The 23,543-nt window shown below is 47.3% G+C and overlaps 1 protein-coding gene across 1 annotated transcript in view; it reads right to left on the bottom strand.

The window, feature by feature from the left end:
- Nucleotides 1-1,042: 1,042 nt before the first annotated feature.
- The window catches only part of LOC137543637 (vomeronasal type-2 receptor 26-like), a 175,510-nt gene continuing 153,009 nt past the window's right edge, over nucleotides 1,043-23,543 (bottom strand). The window contains exon 4 of the mRNA XM_068264760.1: nucleotides 1,043-1,953. Within this exon, the coding sequence (XP_068120861.1) occupies nucleotides 1,043-1,953 (911 nt within the window). The remainder of the gene's footprint in view (nucleotides 1,954-23,543) is intronic.

Raw genomic sequence — 23,543 nt, 5'->3', positions numbered from 1 at the left:
GTAAATGACCACAATAAAGCTCTTGCTAAGCCAAAGCACAAAGGAGCAACTCTCTCTCTATGCAAGTCTCAGGCAAGGACGGAGAAACGTAACATGGCGGCCGCTATTTATAGGGTAGGGGCTGGCCATGGTCCCCCTCTGTGATTGGCTGCCGTCAGAGGGCCTGGGAGCCCTCTGATTGGCTCTAAGGACATCAATCTGGGCTATGACTCTATTCGAGCTCGGTACCGAGCTCGAATAGCGCCGTTTGCTCGAATAGCTCGAATAGTGAATGGGCTATTCGAGTGTACGCGAATAGCCCATTCGAATAGCTGCAGCTATTCGGAGCTCGAATACCGAGCTCGAATAGCTGAAAAAGAGCTCGAATATTCGAGCTACTCGAATATTCGAGCTCTGCTGAGCACCACTGAACGGCACCATGAAAAAAAATGCAATACATGAGGATTCTCAATGACAACAACAGGCAGTCTGCAGAGAAACTTGACCTTGACCACCAGTGGACATTTCAGCATGAAAATGACCCAAAACACTAGGCAAAAATAGTGAAGAAATGGTTAGCAGACAACAACAATAATGTTTTGGAGTGGCGCAGCCAGAGTCCTCACTTGAATTCAATTGAGAATCTGTGGAGGGAGCTAAAGATCAGGGTGATGGCAAGAAGACCCTCCAACGTGAAAGATTTGGAGCTCATTGCTAAAGATGAATGAGCAGAAATAACCGTGGAGACATGCAAAAAGCTGGTCTGCTGTTATAGGAAGCATTTGATTGCTGTAATAGCCAATAATGGTTTTTCTATTGATTATTGAGAAGGGTATGAATAATTTTGGACAGGACACTTTTTGCTCAAATGTAATTAAAAGCTGAGATTTTTTTTTCCACAATAAAGCCTCGTGTACATTGTCTTATTATCTTTTCGGAGACACTGATGCCATTTCCCATCAAAAAAATACTTTCTGGTTGAATAAAAGTAACTTTAAGTCAAAATTTGCCAGGGGTATGAATAATTATGGGCAACACTGTATGTTGGTAATCAGTAATTATTCTATTTATTGTATGTTTTCTTCAATAAACATGCTTTAGAGTTCAGCTCTGGCCTCCAGAAAATAATGAAACATTTGGGCAGAAATATGCAGCCTAACAGCCCGCCACTAGAGGCCAGTATGGCAAATATCTCCACAGCCACCATGTACTTTCCTCTGGTGCTCAGATAAGCTGGGATCATGGCAATCCAGACACTGCAGAACACTAGCATGCTGAATGTTATGTACTTGGCCTCATTAAAGATGTCTGGTAATGTCTTCACCATGAAGGCCAGAAGAAAACTCCCAGCTGCCAGAAGGCCCATGTAGCCAAGGACAGAATAAAATCCCAGAAGAGACCCTTCATTGCACTTAATAATGATCTTTCCCTGAGAAGAGTAGAAATCCATCTCTAGGAAGGGAGGAGAGATTGACAACCAGATGACACAGATTATGACCTGAATGAATGAACATAAGAGGACCACATAGTTGGCAATATTGGCTCCAATCCATCGCTGCCATAAGCTGCCAGGCTTGGTGGCCTTAAATGCTATGTAGACCATGATGGTTTTGCCCAGGATGCAGGACACTGCAACAGTAAAGAGGATTCCAAAGCAGATTTGGCGTAGCAAGCAGGACACATCAACAGGACGTCCGAGGAACAAGAAAACACAGAGGAAGCTCAGCATGATGGAGAGCAGAAGAATGAAGCTCAGGTTCCTGTTGTTGGCTTTCACAATGGCCGTGTCTCGATGTGAGATAAAAATGCCTAATATCAGCATAGTTATAAGAGAAAAACCACCCGAGGACACAGAAAAGAACACAGCTATAATGTCACCAGTGTACGACAGGAAATCCAGCACTTTGGGGACACACCGATCCTTCTTCTCATTGGGCCATTCATCATACTGGCATGTCTGGCAATTTTCACTGTCTGGAAAAGGAGAAAAGACATATAACTGAAGCTCTATAATGATCTGCAGCTGGAACTGTTGTAGACATTAATAATGGCAGGGGAAATACACACAGCTACTTTAGTTGAACACCTGGGCCCTGATATTCTAAGACATCTCCAATCATCTCCACTGGGGATGTCTCAAGTGATTCTCCAAACCTGGACTGGAAGAAATCACAATCTGCTGCTGAGCATTAGGCAATTCAAGCTTGCAGCCTCACCTGTCATATTCAGACTCTTTCTGTAGATGGTGTGGTGTTGTTTCATCCAGACAAAATATTTTGATATTATTTTTATTACCAAAAAGGTTGCTCACAACTTACTTATTAAAAAAAAAAATGTTAATGTGATAACTATATTTCACCACTAATATATAAACAGAAGTGATGACTGTGATGTAATACAACACTACTGAGAGAAATAAGGCCCGGTTCTCACTTGCATTTTGATGAAATACTTACCGGTGGCACGGGTCCGTTCCGGTCCGGTCCGTTCTGAGAACATCCGTTCGCTATCAGGAGGCCATCAGGATCCGTTCAGGTCACGTTCAGTTTTCATCCGGACCGCAGGTTGGACCGCAGACCGCATCTGGATCCAGATCCAGAGGAACGGACGAGTGCGCACGGGTCTATTGATTAACAAGTGTGAACCGGGCCTAAGCCCTAACACATAATAGCAGACAATTGTTATTCAACAGATAAACTGCTGATCTTGTCAAATGTTAATTCACAAAAAATAACAACTAGTAAGGTAAATTCCTAACTTCTGTGGTAAATATCTTAGTAAATGTCAAACAAACATTACATCATTTGGTAAAGCGAGGCATAAGTTGGTAAGTAACACACAACAAATATCTTCTGCTTGATATTGGACCCGGAGTATTGCTGAGTCCTCCCTCCAGGCACATCATTTGAATACTTCAGGTGCGCTAACCATTACCATATGCTGGAGTACCATCATCAGGGAGTCATTATGGCATAACCAAGGAAGAATGATTGTTTCTGTTCTGGAAGATATGACATCACTCCCACTGAAGGCAAATGACTCGGGCTAAAGTTACATATTACAGTCTAGGAAACATGGAGCCCACCAGCATTCTATGCTATATTGCATTGTCTAAGTCACGGGGGTGGCTTTGTAATAGATCCTAAAATGACCACAAGTAGCAGGACTATCAGTTGCCTGACAACACCGCAGTGTGCAAACCTTACTGATGACTGATTTTCCAACATCAAAAGCTTCTGTACCAAATTACATTGATACGATTTTTATTACCTGAGCAGGAAACAAAATATTTACCACATTCCACCCCTCCATGCAGTCTGTGAATTTTTTTAGAGAGATACCACCGAATATTCTCCAACCCACTGGACAGATATAGACATCTTAGAGAGTTGGCAGAATCTTTCCAACAAAAGGAGCACTGAATAATAACTAGGGATGTAAGCATGGGTTTTGCTACCTTTTGAATGAGAATTTCACAATTCAGAATTTTGCTTGGAAATTTTGCATTCACCTCACTTGAGCGTTCTCAGTAGACATTTTCTGCTTTCATTTTTGGATAAATAGCTAAAAATGTCTACTGAGCATGCACCTGGGATATAAATGCGAAATTGCAAAAATTCTAAGCCAAATATGAAATCATGTTTATGCAAGTTTACCTGAATCTTATTTCACCTTATGTTTGCTGTAAAAATATCAAATATCTTTGAAATCTATTACAATTATATTATATTACAATTACAATTTAGAGTTTTCACCAGCAGCGTCGCTAGGGCTAATGATCCATGTCGCGTGACCCGGATCCCAGCCCTCGGTGCCCCGAACCTCAGAGCAGGGGTGCTCAGCAGAGCTCGAATATTCGAGTAGCTCGAATATTCGAGCTCTTTTACAGCTATTCGAGCTCGAATACCGAGCTCGAATAGCTGCAGCTATTGGAATGGGCTATTCGAGTGAACTCGAATAGCCCATTCACTATTCGAGCTATTCGAGCAAACAGCGCTATTCGAGCTCGAATACCGAGCTCGAATAGCGTCATAGCCCAGATTGATGTCCTTAGAGCCAATCAGAGGGCTCCCAGGCCCTCTGACGGCAGCCAATCACAGAGGGGGACCCTGGCCAGCCCCTACCCTATAAATAGCGGCCGCCATGTTCCGTTTTTCCGTCCTTGCCTGACTTTGTACAGAGAGAGATCTGCTCCTTTGTGCTTTGGCTTAGCAAGTGCTCTATTGTGGTCAACTACCTAGCGTTTTTGCTCACATACACCTCCTATACACACCTATATTGTTGTTAGTTAGATAGACATTGTATTTTAGTTAGTAGCTTGTGCGTTACATAGAGACAGACAGCTGCTGCAGGCAAGCTTACACTGTTTTAGGCCTCAGGGCCTTGCCTGTGTGGGCAGCTGTCCTCCTGTCCTCTGTTAGTTTATTATACCAGTGTTTCTGCTGTCCTTTACTACTGAGTGATTGTATTTTGTAGTAACTGTACTAGGACACTCACTGTCACTGTTTGTTCATAGCTCCTGCGTGTGTGCGTGCAGTACACACACTCCATTTCCTTCTGATTACTACTGATTATTGTAATTTCTAGTTGTACTTACTGTTACTACTTACTACTAGGGACACTCAGTCACTGTTCATAGGCTAGCTCCTGCGTGTGTGTGTGCGTGCACCGTCTGTACAGTACACACACTCTATTTCCTTCTGATTACTACTGATTATTGTAATTTCTAGTTGTACTTACTGTTACTACTTACTACTAGGGACACTCAGTCACTGTTCATAGGCTAGCTCCTGCGTGTGTGTGTGCGTGCACTGTCTGTACAGTACACACACTCTATTTCCTTCTGATTACTACTGATTATTGTAATTTCTAGTTGTACACTTACTTACTACTTACTACTAGGGACCAGTGGCGTTCTGTTAATAGGGCGGCAGGGGGCGTGGCGCACCGGGTGTCAGCCTACAAAGGGGTGTCAAAAAGGCCAGCCCAGAGACTAGTTCATAACAGAGCTGCCAAGCATCCAAATGACACTAAACTGTGTCACACCGCGCACCGCAGTACAGGGAGGCTGGTCTAGGAGCTGCTGAGCCAGAAAAAGTTCCAGGCATCGTCCTCTGTTTGTCTCTCCCTCTCTCTCTCCCGCCCTCCAATCAGCATAAGGCTCTTTTGCACAGACACCTCTTTCCTGCCAATGAAAGAGAGGGAGACTGTGGAGTGAGCCCGCCCACTCATCCTTTACAACTTTCAGCAACGGCAGCAGCCAGCAGAGACAGAGAGTGTATGAGAGCTCTGTGAGGGTCCAGTGTGGTGCAGTGACAGATCACCCTGTATCCTCACTAGGTCACATGACTCCAGAGCAGGTATCCAGCTAACATTCATTATAAATAGGATGGTAAGAGCTGCCTGCAGCCTGATACAGCTGGCAGAGGAACATACAGAGGAGGAGAGGAGGTTACAGGGGGCTGCAGAGCTCTGCACTCCCTTACATTATGGAAGCAGAGGAAAGACAGCAGTGCGGGCTGCAGGACAGGATCAGCTTATACATATCACAGTCACAGCTCTGTGAATGTCTCTGCTTCAGGTGACTTCCCTTCCCGGGCCTCCTAGTAAAAAGTTTGTTGCTGTGACCATCAGACATGTGCTTGTGTGTCTGATTACAGCAGCACAGAGAGCTGTCCTGCCAGTGCTCAGCAGTGTATAGTGAGCCATGTCCCCTCTATATGGGCAGCTTTTCACTGTATCCTATTTGGGCAGAAAGAGAGAGCAGCTCTCCTGCTCTTTTCCTATAATGCCTGGGGGAAGGTACCCCTTCGGGCGCTCCACCTTTAATTCACACCTGAGCCGAATTGTGCCTGTTCAGTCCATCCCAGGGCCCGCCCAGTCATGCCCCTTTCGTTCCAGCTGTGCCTGAACTCTCGGGTTACTTGACCGGGCAGGGCCCATAGAGGTCGGACCTACCATTTACCTGAAATAAAAGCCGTGACACCCAATTGGAGTTTAAAGGCCACAGCCCCTACAGATTTAAGATAATACAATCTAGAAAAACAATTAAATCAATCATGCATTAAGCAATAATAATAAGAATAACTTGCGTAAACCGCGCTCTGACAGGTCCCGTGACAATGCCTTTCATCTTCGTGAATGTCACAGTACCAACCACCGGCTTGCGCTAAAACCTTGTGCCACTGACCCACGCCAGTGACACCCCTTAAACTTTGCGCCACTGAACCTTGCCAGTGACGCCCATGGTGCCATTAACCAGTCGATGACCCACCCTAGAGCCACCTAGTTTAATGACCCAGAAACCATTGTGCCTCCATGGCACCCATATATCATAACCAGCACTATGCACTCTTAGCATAAATGCCTTACTCCGTTCGCCAAGCGCGGTGTGTACTTCTGGTTTCGATGTCGTCCAGGCCGGCATTGTCACGGACCCGCCACGGCATTCGGGCTTGCCGCTTCAAGGACGAATGCCCGCCCTCAAACAGAGCGCGGCTTCTAGGGCTTCTCCTAACCCAGACAGAAAATCTCATTACCCAGAACGCTCAGGTGAACCCTATCGTTTTGAAAATGCCCCTCCTGACTCTCTAGCAATTTGTAACGGACGGCTATGCCCCCCTTTTGTGCTATACATTTCAAAATAGCTCTGTTGATTCTTCGCCTGGAACAGTTTAAGATTCTTTCCGGGGGAGGTGGGCGCCAGTTAGATCTCGGGATCATTACGGATCATATAATGGTTGCCCGTGGGAGCTCCTGACTAACTTGTCTAAAAAGTTCTTTTGTATCCAGCATCAGGAGATGCATTGGCTTCGTCCCTACTTTGTTTCCCCCTATGTGTCTTATGACTATATCTGGCTACTCCATAACCCTGGCTAGATATGTCAGATTTTTGGCCTAGCCCTTCCACCTTTGCCCCTGGGAACCTAAACCAGTGTACCTCCAAGTCCCCTCTTACCTGCCCCGGCCACTGACCCCATCCCATGATCCGAGACGGGGACAAAGCCACGGGTGTATGTTACTTACCTAGAAGGTAAAGAGACTATATCTACCCCAAACGAGCATGTATTAACGCTACCACTACGTTTTTTTTTTTTTTGTTTTTTTTTATTTATTTTTATATATATGTATATACATATGCACACATACCTGCAGCTAGTGCTCTGCCAGGTGTTTGGGGCTGTTGTCGCCCTGCCCTTTCGGCTAAATGGCATTATTCCCTTCTTTGTACACCTTTACTTGCGGCTACTGTTCCGCCAAGCATGGGAGTAGGACTGTCCAATGGGCATCGGAGTCTCCCTCCCAACGCCCTTTCCTGTGGCTAGTGGTCCACCAGGTTCAGCTGCGTATAGAACGTCGACAAACTTGCGATGTGCCTCGGCCCTAGCCCTCCACTTGCAGCTAGTGCTCTGCCAGGTGTGGGCGGACATAGTGCGGCAACCGAATTTGTGACGCGACGCGGCCCCAACCCCACATTTTTCAGCAGCTGCCGCTCTGCCAGGTGTGGATGGACGTAAGTTTGGTTTTTCTTACCGCTACATGGTTTGATGCATATAACCAACTATATCGGCCCTTCGTGTAACGTTTAAATGACCCTGAGTCAGTAAATACTTCATATGCGTAAAGTAATATCCCCTTTACATAGAGAGGTTGTTGTAATTGTGCCCATTGATGCAATGGTCATTTTGTAGCATGTAACACATTTATACTGCACTAAGACATTACCATGAGCACAATGCCCGGTTTTGTTTTTAATATTGAAAATTCTAAATAAGATGGGCCGTCATGGCTCCGTTGCATTAGTTTCTGAAATATTTTCTGAGGGAAGGTCACTGATCAATATGGGAGGGGAAAAAAAGGGGTGGGGCAAAATACAGGGGGAGGGGGGCTTATGAAGATCCCAAATCAGTGATTAATGTTTATACTGTATTTACTGTATACCCTGGGTATATAATTTACCAAAATTATAATTTAGTAATGAGTGTATATAAGTCATATATTCTATGATGCAATCCTCATTGCATTTTTTTTTTTTTTTTTTTTTGGCAATCCAATATAATCTATACCCTGCAATGACCAGCAGTTATACTAGATGTGTCATGTGATGCAGTCCTCTTATGGATAATTTTGCTCATTTTAAGTGTAGGTTTAACTGCAAGCTGGAGGGTGCCTTACTAGGACCGTACCACGAAGGTATATTAGGTAAACTTTACACCCATATTTATACACACCCACAGTACATACACGTATAAACCTACATATGAGGACATACACCCACAAAAGCCCCTGTACCTTTAACTAAATTCCATATATATATATCTCTACCCCAACACATGTACATCCACACACATATGTCTACCCAAACACCCACATACGTATACCCTTACGCATACCTCGGCACTGCGCAATCTGCTGGTGCTTCACCAACCCAACAAACAAGCAAGTAACAAGTAAATACCTACCCCCACACATACCCCATATGTGTGTGTGTGAGTATATACCTACCCCACTATACATGCATGCATTAAATTATTATTATATCTTATTATAACCAACATCCATAATCAGCGATTAATGTTTATACTATATTTAACATATAATCTGGGTATATTGGTAATGTAGCAATATCTTATGTAGTAAGGAGTGTATATAAGACATATATTCTATGATGCGATGCTCATTGCATTTGTTGCCAATCCTATATAATTTATACCATGCAATATCCAGCGGTTATAATGGATGTAGCATATGATGCAGTATCCTTAGGGGTAATTCTGCTCCTCCTAAGTGTAAGTTTACGTGCATGCTGCGGAATGACTGAAACCCCCCGCCTTACAAGGGCTGTAACATGAAGGTATAGAAATTACACTTTGTACAGAACATATAAGGTACCCTACAATACCATTGAGTACGGAAGTAGGGCATGCACAGTGCAATATACACACAATATATATATATGTATATATATATATATATATATATATATATATATATATATATATATATATATATATATATATATATATATATATATATATATATGTATGTATATATATCCCTACACACATACACACAAACATATGCTGTATGTGTACACACATGTATATACACATATATACACATATACATACATATATATATATATATCTATATCTATATATATATATATATATATATATATATATATATACACACATACCATACTATATACACACACACACATGTACATACACATATACCAATACCTACATACATACATATACGCATACAAATACGTATTATATGTACATGCATTACATACATACATCCATACACATACGTCTACACAACGCAACCGTGTGTATACAGTTAAGCATACATACCACAGTGATGTATAAATAAATAAATACCTACATCCACACCCCACACATGTACATATATACATGCCTGCACTCACCTACACGTGCATATGCACCCTGGAACATGCATACACATACATTACATACATGTATCATTCCTTATTGAGGTCTGGTAGTTGTCCTCCAGCCTACTATATCCTAGCACTTATGGTAAAACAATAGCAATAGCAAGTTTAATTAACAGCTCCTCTCATTCCTGCACAGCTCCCTTTGGCAGGACTACTCCTCTGCATACAGGCTCTATGCAGATAGCTTATATCACTGCTGTGGAGAAACTTAAAGCAGCACTTTTATGTCTTTGGCTGAATTTTAATACAAGTTACTACTTATCAAAGGTACTCTCACTCTAAGTATCATAATATCTGTCAGCTATTTCCCCCACTGAGTTAAATTATCCTAGTCAGATTTATTTGGCAGCCTGCTTCAGGGTCAGGCTGGAATCTAGTCAGCTTTGTGCCTTGGGGTGACAGACTTTATTACTCTTCCAGCTATAGAAGTGGTCATTGCTCCAGGACAATATAGTCTGCCATGAGTTTGTTTGGCTTTGATCAAAGGGATGTGCTAATTCTCTTCACTGAGTCCCACCTAAACAGCATTGATCTCTGATCTGCTCTTCTATTGTGATATCACCATTGTAGACCAATTACTTGAAACAGTTGTGTAGGAGTTGCCCAAATGTGAAATACTACCAGGGTGGGTAAATATGAAAATTTGCAGAGTATTGAAAAACCTGCTTATAAGCTATCCCCCTTCACTATTACAGACTGTACAACTGGAGGAATGCTACTTATATCATACTTTTGTACTAAGCCCATTTGTACTAAGCCCTCACCAGAAGGGGGGGGGGGGGGGGGAGGGGGGGTCACCACACTAACTAACAAAGGACTTCTGATGCAGAAACTGCTCTTCTCAAAAAAGGGGCGGGGGCTGCACTAAGACCCCACCCTGTGCTAACAAAGGACTTCTGATGCTGAACTGCTCTTCTGGCTGGAGCAAGGACAATGGTGATATGCAGGCCATTAGATAAAACGCATCAATTTTTTACAGCGTTCAGTATGCATGAGGCCTAAACCTTTGTATGTAATCTTTCCTGTACTACAGATAAGGTAGCCATACACTGTACCAATATCTTTCAATTACACACTTCAGCAGTCCATAACATTTGATCAATTGTGAATTGAATTGGGTTTAAGTATGGATCACAATTGCTATCACAAGTACAAAGAAAGGCAGACTGTGCAGTGCATGGCCTGCTCCACTAGCTAGCTCAGTAGGAATGTGCAGGCCAGATTGGAACCTGCAGCTTCCTGTAAGTAACTATTCTTCTTGGTTTATTAATCGCCATATATTCCGTAGCGTCGCGATTCGCAGAGTAAATATCAAATATGCGTATGCCTTCATGCTGCAAAGGAATAACATGAAACTTACCTATCCTGCAATTAGAGTTGCTTGTTAATAAAGGGCTTGTCCTGGTTTCTTACATACTCTAAGTAACCAATTACTTACCTAGGACACTGTTTCCGTTTGTATTGATGGCTGTTCTATATGAAAGCTATTACTTTACTAGCCTTTGCTGGGCTTTGATTTATCTTGTCTCCTCAGCCTATATTTATGAACCTTGGCATATTATAAACCCCTGTAAGCCACTCCATCCCTGTGTCTCTTCTGTACTGGAAAGCTTCTGCCTTTCCCTATTTCTGGCTAATGACTGCTTTACTGTTATTGTAAGGCCAAGTAGGTTCATTAGCCAGTAAATAACAACACTCTGCTTAAAAACTTTTTCTGTATCCCAAACAAATGCTAACCATTGTTCTGTGTAAAGCAACTGATTACTTCACCTACCATGCGGCTTTGTTCTGACATGGTACAGGGTAAAAAGCTAGCTAAATGATAGACTACGTACAGTAGAATCTCCTTGTAGTAAACTCCGTTATGGAAAGCACCAGCATATAGAGAAATCAATCCTCAGGACCTGACCATGCGGCCGGAGGAATATACAATGCATAGCTGATTTTGGTACAGCAACTCCAGATATGGTAGCCGATTGGGAAGGATCTTTGAAGTTTAACACAAAGGGATTCTACTGTAGTAAGAAAAATAACAAACAAACACTTACCAGCCCTTGATCCTGCGAGAATGGAGACAAGTCCCCTCTGAGAGTTTCCTGTATCCTATTTGGGCAGAAAGAGAGAGCAGCTCTCCTGCTCTTTTCCTATAATGCCTGGGGGAATGTACCCCTTCGGGCGCTCCACCTTTAATTCACACCTGAGCCGAATTGTGCCTGTTCAGTCCATCCCAGGGCCCGCCCAGTCATGCCCCTTTCGTTCCAGCTGTGCCTGAACTCTCGGGTTACTTCCTAGCTGCAGGGAGATCTGAGCTCTGCAGGAGGGCTGCTATCTGACACTGCAGTGACCACCTGAGCTGGCCATGTGAGCAAGGACTGAATAGCTGTAATTAAGGTAACCTGACTTGTGGGGGATGGAGACTGCTGAGTATTCTGTATCAGCCTGCCTGCTAGATAGCCTATAAAGTCTCTCCACTCTTCCATCTATTCCTCACTCCCTTATCCCGCCTCACCTTTCTTCTCTCTGTTTATTTTCTGCCACCCCTAAAAATACTACGTGCCATAATAATTGTTATTGCGCTGGCATTTATGTGGACCTTAAGTCCTCTTTCACACTTACGCCGCTGCATTGCATCAAAAAGAAATGCTGCATCCTGTCACAAAAGCAGTGATAGCCCTATGTGACTATTAAACTGATTGCGGTGTAGCGTGTTGTGGCGAGTCTCATTGGGGTGACACAATAACTGCAGAGCGTCATGCGCCCTTAACCTGGTGGTGAGGCATACTTTTATTGTAAAGTACGCGCCACTTTATGGTCATACCACAACAATACCATGCGATGCAACCTTTTGGGACCATTGTGGTGCGATTACTCTGCAGTTGTGGTGTAATTGCACCGTAACAGATTGTGCTAAGTGTAAAAGGGTCCTTACATAGTCCTGTCCCTTACTATGCTCAGAAGAGCTCACAATCTAATCCCCACCATAGTCATAGTGTAATGCTAGGCATACACGGTGCGTTTCTTTCTTATCAATCGAGCCGCTGATTGGCTCGATTGATAATATCCTACAGGTCCGATCACGAATGGATCGATTCCCCGCTCCATTCCCGTGGGCGGACAATGGCAGGGAATCGAGCGGAAGATAAGCGGCGCCGGCGGGGACGAGCGGTAATCGATTCGGGCGCATGAGCGGGGACGCGGCGGGAGTCGATCCGGCGGCTAATCGAGCCACCGGAACGCACCGTGTATGCCTAGCATATTGCCCTACTTTATTATCATTATGTATTTATATAGCACTGACATCTTCTGCAGCACATTACAGAGTACATAGTCATGTCACTGAATGTCCTCAGAGGAGCTCACACTCTAATCCTACCATAGTCATAGTCTAATGTCCTACCATATTATTATTATGTATTTATATAGCACTGACATCTCCTGCAGCACTTTACAGAGTACATAGTCATGTCACTGACTGTCCTCAGAGGAGCTCACAATCTAATCCTACCATAATCATAGTCTTATGTCCTACCATATTATTATTATTATGTATTTATATAGCACTGACATCTTCTGCAGCACTTTATAGAGTACATAGTCATGTCTATCCTCACAAGAGCTAACAATCTAATCATACCATAGTCATAGTCCAATGTCCTACCATATTCTTATAATGTATTTATATAGCACTGACATCTTCTGCAGCGCTGTACAAGGTACATAGTCATGTCACTGACTGTCCTCAGGGGATCTTACAAGCTAATCCTTCCATCTCTAGTCATGTCTAGCTGTCACGCTCACTACTTTACATTTTTATTTGGGGGGGGGGGGGGGTGTGTCTGTAGATATCCAGCACCGGGTGTCAAATACCCTAGGTACGCCACTGCTAGTGACACTCAGTCACTGTTCATAGGCTAGCTCCTGCGTGTGTGTGTGCGTGCACTGTCTGTACAGTACACACACTCTATTTCCTTCTGATTACTACTGATTATTGTAATTTCCTAGTTGTTCTTACTTACTACTTACTACTAGGGACACACAGTCACTGTTCATAGGCTAGCTCCTGCGTGTGTGTGTGCGTGCACTGTCTGTACAGTTCACACACTCTATTTCCTTTTGATTACTACTGATTATTGTAATTTCTAGTTGTACACTTACTTACTACTTACTACTAGGGAGGGACACTCAGTCACTGTTCATAGGCTAGCTCCTGCGTGTGTGTGTGCGTGCACTGTCTGTACAGTAGTAGTGATGCTCAAATACCCCTTTTTAAAATTCGAGTTTGGTCGAATTCGAATAGTAAATTATCAGTCGAATATTCGAGTCGAATAATTTTTACTATTCGATTCGACCTCGGACTTCGAGCTCACTATTCGAGTCGGTATTCGAGCTCACTATTCGAGCTGACTATTCGAATTGGCCTTGAATAGCTTCCAACACTTGTTTTGAGGGTGAATGATGCAAGAAACATCTTTTTTTCCAAGTAACAACAGCAAGTGATTATGTGGGGATGTTCCTTTAAAAAAAAATGTGGAAAGAGAAGTTGTGTCCTTAATTTTGTTCAGTAGTGTTACTGTATATACTTGTTCTTCTTCTTCTTTATCTTTCTTCTTCTTCTTCTAGATCTTCTTCTTCTATATCTTCTTCTTCTTCTTCTATATTGTCTTCTTCTTCTTCTTCTTCTTCATCTTCTTCTTCTTCTTCTTCTTCATCTTCTTCTTCTTCTTCTTCATCATCTTCTTCTTCTTCTTCTTCATCATCTTCTTCTTCATCATCTTCTTCTTCTTCATCATCTTCTTCTTCTTCTTCATCATCTTCTTCTTCATCTTCTTCCTCTTCTTCTTCTTCTTCATCTTCATCTTCTTCTTCTTCTTCATCTTCATCTTCTTCATCTTCTTCTTCTTCATCTTCTTCTTCTTCTTCATCTTCTTCTTCTTCTTCTTCATCTTCTTCTTCTTCTTCATCATCTTCTTCATCTTCTTCTTCTTCATCTTCTTCTTCTTCATCTTCTTCTTCTTCATCTTCTTCATCTTCTTCATCTTCTTCTTCTTTTTCATCTTCTTCTTCATCATCTTCTTCATCTTCTTCTTCATCTTCTTCTTCATCTTCATCTTCTCCTTCTTTTTCAATATCGTCTTCTTCTTCTTCACGTATTTCTCTTTTCAATTTTTTTTTTACAGAAATGCAGCTATTTTTGAGCGTAACAAATAGCTGGTGGGCGCACGCATGTTGGAAGCGCCATTGTATGTGCTCCCTGGCAGTGGAAACACAAAGACAGCAGGAGGTAAATTCAGCAGCAGGAGGAGGAGGATGAGTGTGTGGCAGCAGGCAGTAAATGAGGCAGGCAGCTCGCCGTGACATAATAGCCCTGGTACCTAGCGGTGATACCAGGGCTGTAAATAAACACAACAGGAGGTCCCAGACAGCGGTCGTGCAGCCCACATTGTGTCCAATACACAACTGGGACAACACAGTTTTCAACCCGGGCACCTCAGAAAAATTAAACCTTTTTTTTTTTTTGTAATGGTTTGTTTGGTTTTGGTTTTGCAACCAATATAGCTATTGTTTGACGTAATAGCTGGTGGCAGAGTGGCAGCAGAAGGTAATTCTGTGTACCCTGGCAGTGGGAAACACAGACAGACAGCAACAGCAGCAGGAGGAATGGAGGAGTAATGTGAGCAGCTATTGTTTGACGTAATAGCTGGTGGCAGAGTGGCAGCAGAAGGTAAATCATCTGTGTAGTGTACCCTGGCAGTGGGAAACACAGACAGACAGCAGCAGCAGCAGCAGGAGGAGGTGTGGAGGAGTAGTGTGAGTGTGGCAGCAGGTAGGCAGCGTGACATAATAGCCCTGGTACCTAGCGGTGATACCAGGGCTGTAAATAAACACAACAGGAGGTCCCAGACAGCGGTCGTGCAGCCCACATTGTGTCCAATACACAACTGGGACAACACAGTTTTCAACCCGGGCACCTCAGAAAAATTAAACCTTTTTTTTTTTTTTTAATGGTTTGTTTGGTTTTGGTTTTGCAACCAATATAGCTATTGTTTGACGTAATAGCTGGTGGCAGAGTGGCAGCAGAAGAAGGTAATTCTGTGTACCCTGGCAGTGGGAAACACAGACAGACAGCAGAAGGGCAGTACACAGCAGCCCACTGTAGGTGTAAAATGTGTGGCTGCAGGCGACGTAATAGTCAAAGTGAACCAGGCTGGCTTAGTGAGCAGGAGCCAGGAGGTGGTAAAGGGTGGTAAGGCACATTAACGATGGTTCCGGCAGCCAGTTCATGTCCCCCTCTCGCCGACAACAGGGGCCAGGAACTCGCCTTCCACCCACGCCTGGTTCATCTTGAGAAACGTCAGTCTGTCCACAGACTTGTGAGACAGACGTGAGCGTTTCTCGGTGACCACGCCACCAGCTGCACTGAAGCAGCGCTCGGACAGCACGCTGGAAGGGGGGCAGGACAGCACTTCCAGGGCGTACTGCGCCAGCTCGCTCCAGATCTCCATGCGCTTGACCCAATACTCCATGGGATCAACAGGGGCATCGCTGTCAAGCCCGCTGTACATCCCCATGTAGTCAGCCACCATGCGGGTCAGGCGCTGGCTGTGACCGGAGGAGGATGCTGCTGCATGCATCTCCTCTCTAGTCACTGCTGCCGGAGCCTCTACAGTCCTGTAGAGCTCGTGGCTGAGAGACAGCAGGTCTGTGGGGCGCTTGCTGCTGCTGGATGCAGGCACCTGCTGCTGCCTCTGTGCTGGCTGCTGGACAGTGGGGGTGGAAGGCTGGGGGAAGGCTTCCTCCAAGCGCTCAACAAGGGCCTGCTGCAAGCTCCTTATTTGTTGTGCTGGGTCTCCTCCTGCAGGCGGCAGGAACTGGCTCAACTTCCCCTTGAGGCGTGGGTCCAACATCATGCTGATCCAGATGTCCTCCCTCTGCTTCATCTGGATCACCCTGGGGTCCCTGCGCAGGCACGTCAGCATGTGCGCTGCCATTGGGAAGAGGCGGGCCACGTCTGCTGGCACATCGACGTCAGTGCTGTCCTCATCCTCCTCCTCTGCCGCCTCATCCTCTCTCCACCCCCGCACCAACTCAGCTGCGCTGTGCTGATCCCCCTCATCAGCAGCCAGGTCAGGGACCTCCACCAAGTCCTCCTCCTCCTCCCCCTCAAAGGTGGACTGCGCAGCTGGTTGCCGCTCCTGCTGGTCCAAGGCTGCCGCTCCCTGTTCCAGCAAAGCATCGAGGGCCCTGTTCAGCAGAGAAACCAGGGGCACCCACTCGCAGACCATAGCATGGTCCCTGCTCACCATGTTTGTGGCCTGCAGGAAGGGAGCCAGCACAAAGCACACCTGCTGCATGTGCCTCCAGTCATCATCGGGGACGATGGACGGGATGTTGCTGGTCTTGTCCCTTCTCTGAGCTGCGGAAACAGTGGCCAGGGCAAGGTACTGTTTGACAGCGTGCCTCTGTTCAACCAGACGCTCCAACATCGCCAGGGTGGAGTTCCAGCGAGTCGGAACGTCAAGGATCAGCCGATGGCGTGGCAGATCCAGCTCCTTTTGCACGTCTTCCAGGCTCGCACAGGCTGCAGCCGAGCGCCGGAAGTGACGCACAACATTCCTTGCCGTTTCCAGCAGTTCGCCCATCCCCTGGTAGGTGCGCAGGAACTTCTGCACCACCAGGTTCAGCACGTGGGCAAGACAGGGGATGTGGGTCAGGTTTCCCCTGTCTATTGCGGCAACCAGATTGGTCCCATTGTCGGCCACCACCTCTCCGACTCTGAGGCCTCTGGGGGTCAGCCAAATCCTCTCCTGCTCCTGGAGTTTGGCCAACACATGGGTTGCCGTCAGCTTGGTCTTCCCAAGGCTGACCAAGTGCAGCAGCGCTTGGCAGTGGCGGGCCTTCACGCTGCTGCTGAGGCGGGGGGTTTGGCCAGGTGTGCCGGAGGATGGCAGAGGATCGGAGGAACCTGCTGCAGTTCCCCTGACCCTGCGGGGTGGCACCACCCACTGTGTTGCTGCTGCTGCTGTGCCCGCTGCTGCTCTCCCATCCTCACCCCCTTCCACCAAGCTGACCCAGTGGACAGTGAAGGACAGGTAGCGGCCTGTCCCGAAGCGGCTGCTCCAGGAGTCCATGGTGACGTGGACCCTTTCACCAACCGCGTGCTCCAGCCCTCGCTCCACATTGGCCATCACAAAGCGGTGCAGTGCAGGAATGGCCTTGCGGGAGAAAAAGTGTCTGCTGGGGAGCTGCCAGTCTGGGGCTGCGCAAGCAAGCAGCGCACGAATGTCGCTCCCCTCCTGCACGAGCGTGTACGGCAGGAGTTGGGAGCACATGGCCCGTGCCAGCAAGCCGTTCAGCTGCCGCACGCGACGGCTGCTGGGAGGCAGAGCCCTAACCACCCCCTGGAAGGACTCGCTCAAAAGGCTCTGGCGTGGCCTTTTGCTGGCACGGGAATCAGCAGACACAGCGGAGGAGGCCACTGAGGACTGGCTGCCAGAACAGGCCTCAGTGTCGGCGGCAGGAGTTGCAGAGGGGGGAGGAGCAGTGCGTTTCCGCACTCCTGCTGGTGCTGCTGGAAGAGCAGGAGGGCGGGTGGCTGCTGTTGCTGCTGCTGCTGAAGGCTGTGCAGTGATGGGTGTGGTGCCACTGCCAGCACCAGATGCCTTCAGCCTCTGGAACTCCTGATGCTGGTGGAAATGTTTCGCAGCAAGGTGGTTGATGAGCGAGCTGGTGCAGAACTTTAAGGGGTCTGCACCTCTGCTCAACTTCCGCTGACAGTGGTTGCAAGTGGCGTACTTGCTGTACACTGTGGGCATGGTGAAAAAGCGCCAGATTGGAGACAGAAACATCCCCCTACGGCATGGAAGCGCTGCTGCCTGTCTCCCTGTGGTGGTTGGGGGTGGGGCTTGGGGGGCTTGGGTGCGGCTGGTGGTGGTACTGGCAGATGCTGCTGCTGCTGCTGCTGAGCCTGAGACACCAGCAGGCTGTGGGACCTGCCTACTGCTGCTGCCAATGCTTGCAATGATGCGCCTCCTTGCAAGGCCCACAAGAGCATCCTCCTCAGAGCTGCTGAGGACGACATCCCCTGGAGGTGGTGGCACCCAGTCTCTGTCTGTCACCGAGTCATCAACATCCTCCCCCTCCTGAAACATGTCCTGCTGGGATGAGGACCCCCCAAACTCCTCTCCTGATGCATGGATGGGCTGCTTGAATGTCGCCACAGTCTTGCTGTCCAATCCCTCATCCCCCAAAGTGCCCATCAGCATCTCCTCCTCAAGATCGCCAACAACAGCAGACAATTTACTCATGATGCCTGGGGTCAAAAGACTGCTGAATGACAGGTCGGCGAGTGACGGTGAACTGGCCTCCTCCCCAGACCCTGCTGGGCGGCTGCTGCGAACAGGGGTGGTGGTGGTGGTGGTGGTGGTGGTGAGGGTGGAGGCCTCGGATGCAGAGCTGATGGCGGGCTGCTCATCCTCCGTCATGAGTTGCACCACAGTGTCTGCATGCTTTTCCTCAATGGGACGTTTCCGACCCGGCTGGAGGAAAATGGGAGCAGGTGCTACACGCTGCTGCTGCTGTGTCTCTGCAGCGTGAGTTGCAGATGCTCCTGCTGGGCGGCGCCCAAGGCGTCCACAGCTAGTGGCTATGGGAGGAATGTTAGCCACTGACGCTGCTGCTGCTGCTGCGGAACTGTGCATGGTGGCGCTCCCGCGGCCGCGGCTTGCCACAATGCTGCTCCCTCTCCTCCTGATTCCCTTGCTGCCCTTCCCCTTGCCCAAACCGCGCTGGCTGCCACTTCCAGACATCTTCAATGTTTTGGGCGTATAGACAAAAGTTTTGTAAAAGGGCGGGTGAAAAGTGGGGTACTTTAATGGAGTGGGTTGGTTGGTGAGGTGACTGAGTGAGTGTCCCCTAGTACAGTAAGTAAGTAGTAACAGTCAGGAAGTACAACTAGCAGTTACAATAATCAGTAGTAATCACAAGTAAATTTAGTGTGTGTACACTCAGACAGTGAGTGCACGCACGCAGGAGCTAGTAGCCTATGAACACAGTGACTGAGTGTCCTAGACTCCTAGTACAGTAAGAGTAAGTAGTAACAGTAAGTACAACTAACTAATTACAATAATCAATCAGCGATCAGAAGGAAATGGAGTGTGGGTGTGTGTACACTCAGACAGTGAGTGCACGCACGCAGGAGCTAGTAGCCTATGAACACAGTGACTGAGTGTCCTAGACTCCTAGTACAGTAAGAGTAAGTAGTAACAGTAAGTAGAACTAACTAATTACGATAATCAATCAGCGATCAGAAGGAAATGGAGTGTGGGTGTGTGTACACTCAGACAGTGAGTGCACGCACGCAGGAGCTAGAAGCCTATGAACACAGTGACTGAGTGTCCTAGACTCCTAGTACAGTAAGAGTAAGTAGTAACAGTAAGTAGAACTAACTAATTACAATAATCAATCAGCGATCAGAAGGAAATAGAGTGTGGGTGGTGTGTGTACACTCAGACAGTGAGTGACCGCACGCAGGAGCTAGTAGCCTATGGACAGTGACTGAGTGTCCTAGACTCCTAGTACAGTAAGAGTAAGTAGTAACAGTAAGTACAACTAACTAATTACGATAATCAATCAGCGATCAGAAGGAAATTGAGTGTGGGTGTGTGTACACTCAGACAGTGAGTGCACGCACGCAGGAGCTAGTAGCCTATGAACACAGTGACTGAGTGTCCTAGACTCCTAGTACAGTAAGAGTAAGTAGTAACAGTAAGTAGAACTAACTAATTACGATAATCAATCAGCGATCAGAAGGAAATGGAGTGTGGGTGTGTGTACACTCAGACAGTGAGTGCACGCACGCAGGAGCTAGTAGCCTATGGACAGTGACTGAGTGTCCTAGACTCCTAGTACAGTAAGAGTAAGTAGTAACAGTAAGTACAACTAACTAATTACGATAATCAATCAGCGATCAGAAGGAAATAGAGTGTGTGTTGTGTGTGTACACTCAGACAGTGAGTGCAGTGCGCACACGCAGGAGCTAGTAGCCTATATGAACAGTGACAGTGAGTGTCCCTACGGGTACAGTAAGAGTAAGTAGTAAGTAAGTACAACTAACTAACAATAATCTATCAGTAATCAGAAGGAAATAGAGTGTGTGTACACACAGACAGTGAGTGAGTGCACACACGCAGGAGCTAGCTAGTAGCCTATAAACAGTGACAGTCAGTGAGTGTCCTACTCCTAGTACAGTATAACTACAATACTATTAGTAAAGGACAGCAGAAATACTGGTATAGATGAGAGAAATAAACAGAGGACAGCTGCCCACAGAGGCAAGGCCCCCCTGAGGCCTAAACCTGTAAGCTTGCAACAGCTGCCTGTCTCTAATGTAACACACAAGCTACTAACTAAAATACAATGTCTATCTAACTAACAACAATATAGGTGTATATGGCAGGTGTAGGTGAGCAAAAACGCTAGGTAAATGATCACAATAGAGCACTTGCTAAGCCAAAGCACAAAGGAGCAACTCTCTCTCTGTACAAGTCACAGGCAAGCATGGAGAAACGGAACATGGCGGCCGCTATTTATAGGGTAGGGGCTGGCCAGGGTCCCCCTCTGTGATTGGCTGCCGTCAGAGGGCCTGGGAGCCCTCTGATTGGCTCTAAGGACATCAATCTGGGCTATGACGCTATTCGAGCTCGGTACCGAGCTCGAATAGCGCCGGGTTGCTCGAATAGCTCGAATAGTGAATGGGCTATTCGAGTGTACTCGGATAGCCCATTCGAATAGCTCCAGCTATTCGGAGCTCGAATACCGAGCTCGAATAGCTGAAAAAGAGCTCGAATATTCGAGCTACTCGAATATTCGAGCTCTGCTGAGCACCACTGTACAGTAGTACACACACTCTATTTCCTTCTGATTACTTATTGTAATTTCTAGTTGTACTACTTACTGTTGCTAGTACTTACTGTACTAGGGACACTCAGTCACTGTTCATAGGCTAGCTCCTGCGTGTGTGTGTGCGTGCACTCAGTACACACACTCTATTTCCTTCTACTTAATCTGATTACTACTGATTATTGTATTTTCTAGTTAGTGTACTAGGGGACACACTCACTGTTCACTGTTCACACTTATACTGATTACTGAATTATTGTATTTTGTATTAGTACTGTACTAGTAATCACTTAGCGATCTAATCACTTAGTGATTAGTGTCACCTCACCCACCAACCCACTCCATTAAAGTACCCCACTTTTTCACCCGCCCTTTTAAAAAACTTTTTTGTTTACGCCCAAAACATCTAAGATGTCTGGAAGTGGCAGCCAGCGCGGTTTGGGCAAGGGGAAGGGCAGCAAGGGAATCAAGAGGAGAGGGAGCAGCATTGTGGCAAGCCGCGGCCGCGCCACCATGCACAGTTCCGCAGCAGCAGCAGCTGCGTCAGTGGCTAACATTCCTCCTATAGCCACTGGCCGTGGACGCCTTGGGCGCCGCCCAGCAGGAGCAACTCATGCTGCAGAGACACAGCAGCAGCAGCGTGTAGTACCTGCTCCTATTTTCCTCCAGCCGGGTCGGAAACGTCCCATTGAGGAAAAGGATGCAGCCACTGTGGTGCAACTGATGACGGAGGATGAGCAGCCCGCCATCAGCTCTGCATCCGAGGCCTCCACCCTAACCACCACCACCACCACCCCTGTTCGCAGCAGCCGCCCAGCAGGGCCTGGGGAGGAGGCCAGTTCACCGTCAGTTGGCGATCTGTCATTCAGCAGTCTTTTGACCCCAGGCATCATGAGTCAATTGTCTGCTGTTGTTGGCGATTTGGAGGAGGAGATGCTGATGGGCACTTTGGGGGATGAGGGATTGGACAGCAAGACTGTGGCGACAGTCAAGCAGCCCATCCATGCATCAGGAGAGGAGTTTGGAGGGTTATCATCCCAGCAGGACATGGGGAGGATGATGATGATGATGTGGTGACAGACAAAGACTGGGTGCCGCCACCACCAGCACCTGGGGATGTCATCATCATCAGCTCTGAGGAGGAGGAGGAGGATGCACTTGTGGGCCTTGCAAGGAGGCGCATCATTGCAAGCATTGGCAGCAGTAGGCAGGTCCCACAGCCTGCTGCTGTCTCAGGCTCAGCAGCAGCAGCAGCATCTGCCAGTACCACCACCAGCTGCACCCAAGCCCCCCCCCCCCCCCAACCACCACAGGGAGACAGGCAGCAGCGGCTCCAGGCCGTAGTGGGTTGTTCTTGTCACCAATCTGGCGATTTTTCACAATGCCCACAGTTGACAGCAAGTACGCCACTTGCAACCACTGTCAGCGGAAGTTGAGCAGAGGTGCAGACCCCTTAAAGTTCAGCACCAGCTCGCTCATCAACCACCTTGCTGCTAAACATTTCCACCAGCATGAGGAGTTCCAGAGGCTGAAGGCATCTGGTGCTGGCAGTGGCACCACACCCATCACTGCACAGCCTTCAGCAGCAGCAGCAGCAACAGCAGCCACCCGCCCTCCTGCTCCTCCAGCACCACCAGCAGGAGTGCGGAAATGCACTGCTCCTCCCCCCTCTGCAACTCCTGCCGCCGACACTGAGGCCTGTTCTGGCAGCCAGTCCTCAGTAGCCTCCTCTGCTGTGTCTGCTGATTCCCGTGCTAGCAAAAAGGCCACGCCAGAGCCTTTTGAGCGAGTCCTTCCAGGGGGTGGTTAGGGCTCTGCCTCCCAGCAGCCGTCACGTGCGTCAGCTGAACGGCTTGCTGGCACGGGCCATGTGCTCCCAACTCCTGCCGTACACGCTCGTGCAGGAGGGGAGCGACATGCGTGCGCTGCTTGCTTGTGCAGCCCCAGACTGGCAGCTCCCCAGCAGACACTACTTTGCCAAGGCAATTCCTGCACTGCACCGCTTTGTGATGGCCAATGTGGAGCGAGGGCTGGAGCACGCGGTTGGTGAAAGGGTCCACGTCACCATGGACTCCTGGAGCAGCCGCTTCGGGACAGGCCGCTACCTGTCCTTCACTGTCCATTGGGTCAGCTTGGTGGAAGGGGGTGAGGATGGGAGAGCAGCAGCGGGCACAGCAGCAGCAGCAACACAGTGGGTGGT

This window comes from Hyperolius riggenbachi, unplaced genomic scaffold, assembly GCF_040937935.1.
Source record: "Hyperolius riggenbachi isolate aHypRig1 unplaced genomic scaffold, aHypRig1.pri scaffold_135, whole genome shotgun sequence".
Lineage (NCBI taxonomy): Eukaryota > Metazoa > Chordata > Amphibia > Anura > Hyperoliidae > Hyperolius > Hyperolius riggenbachi.
Note: the sequence above shows the minus strand (reverse complement) of the source record. Positions and strands in the feature narration are given on the sequence as shown.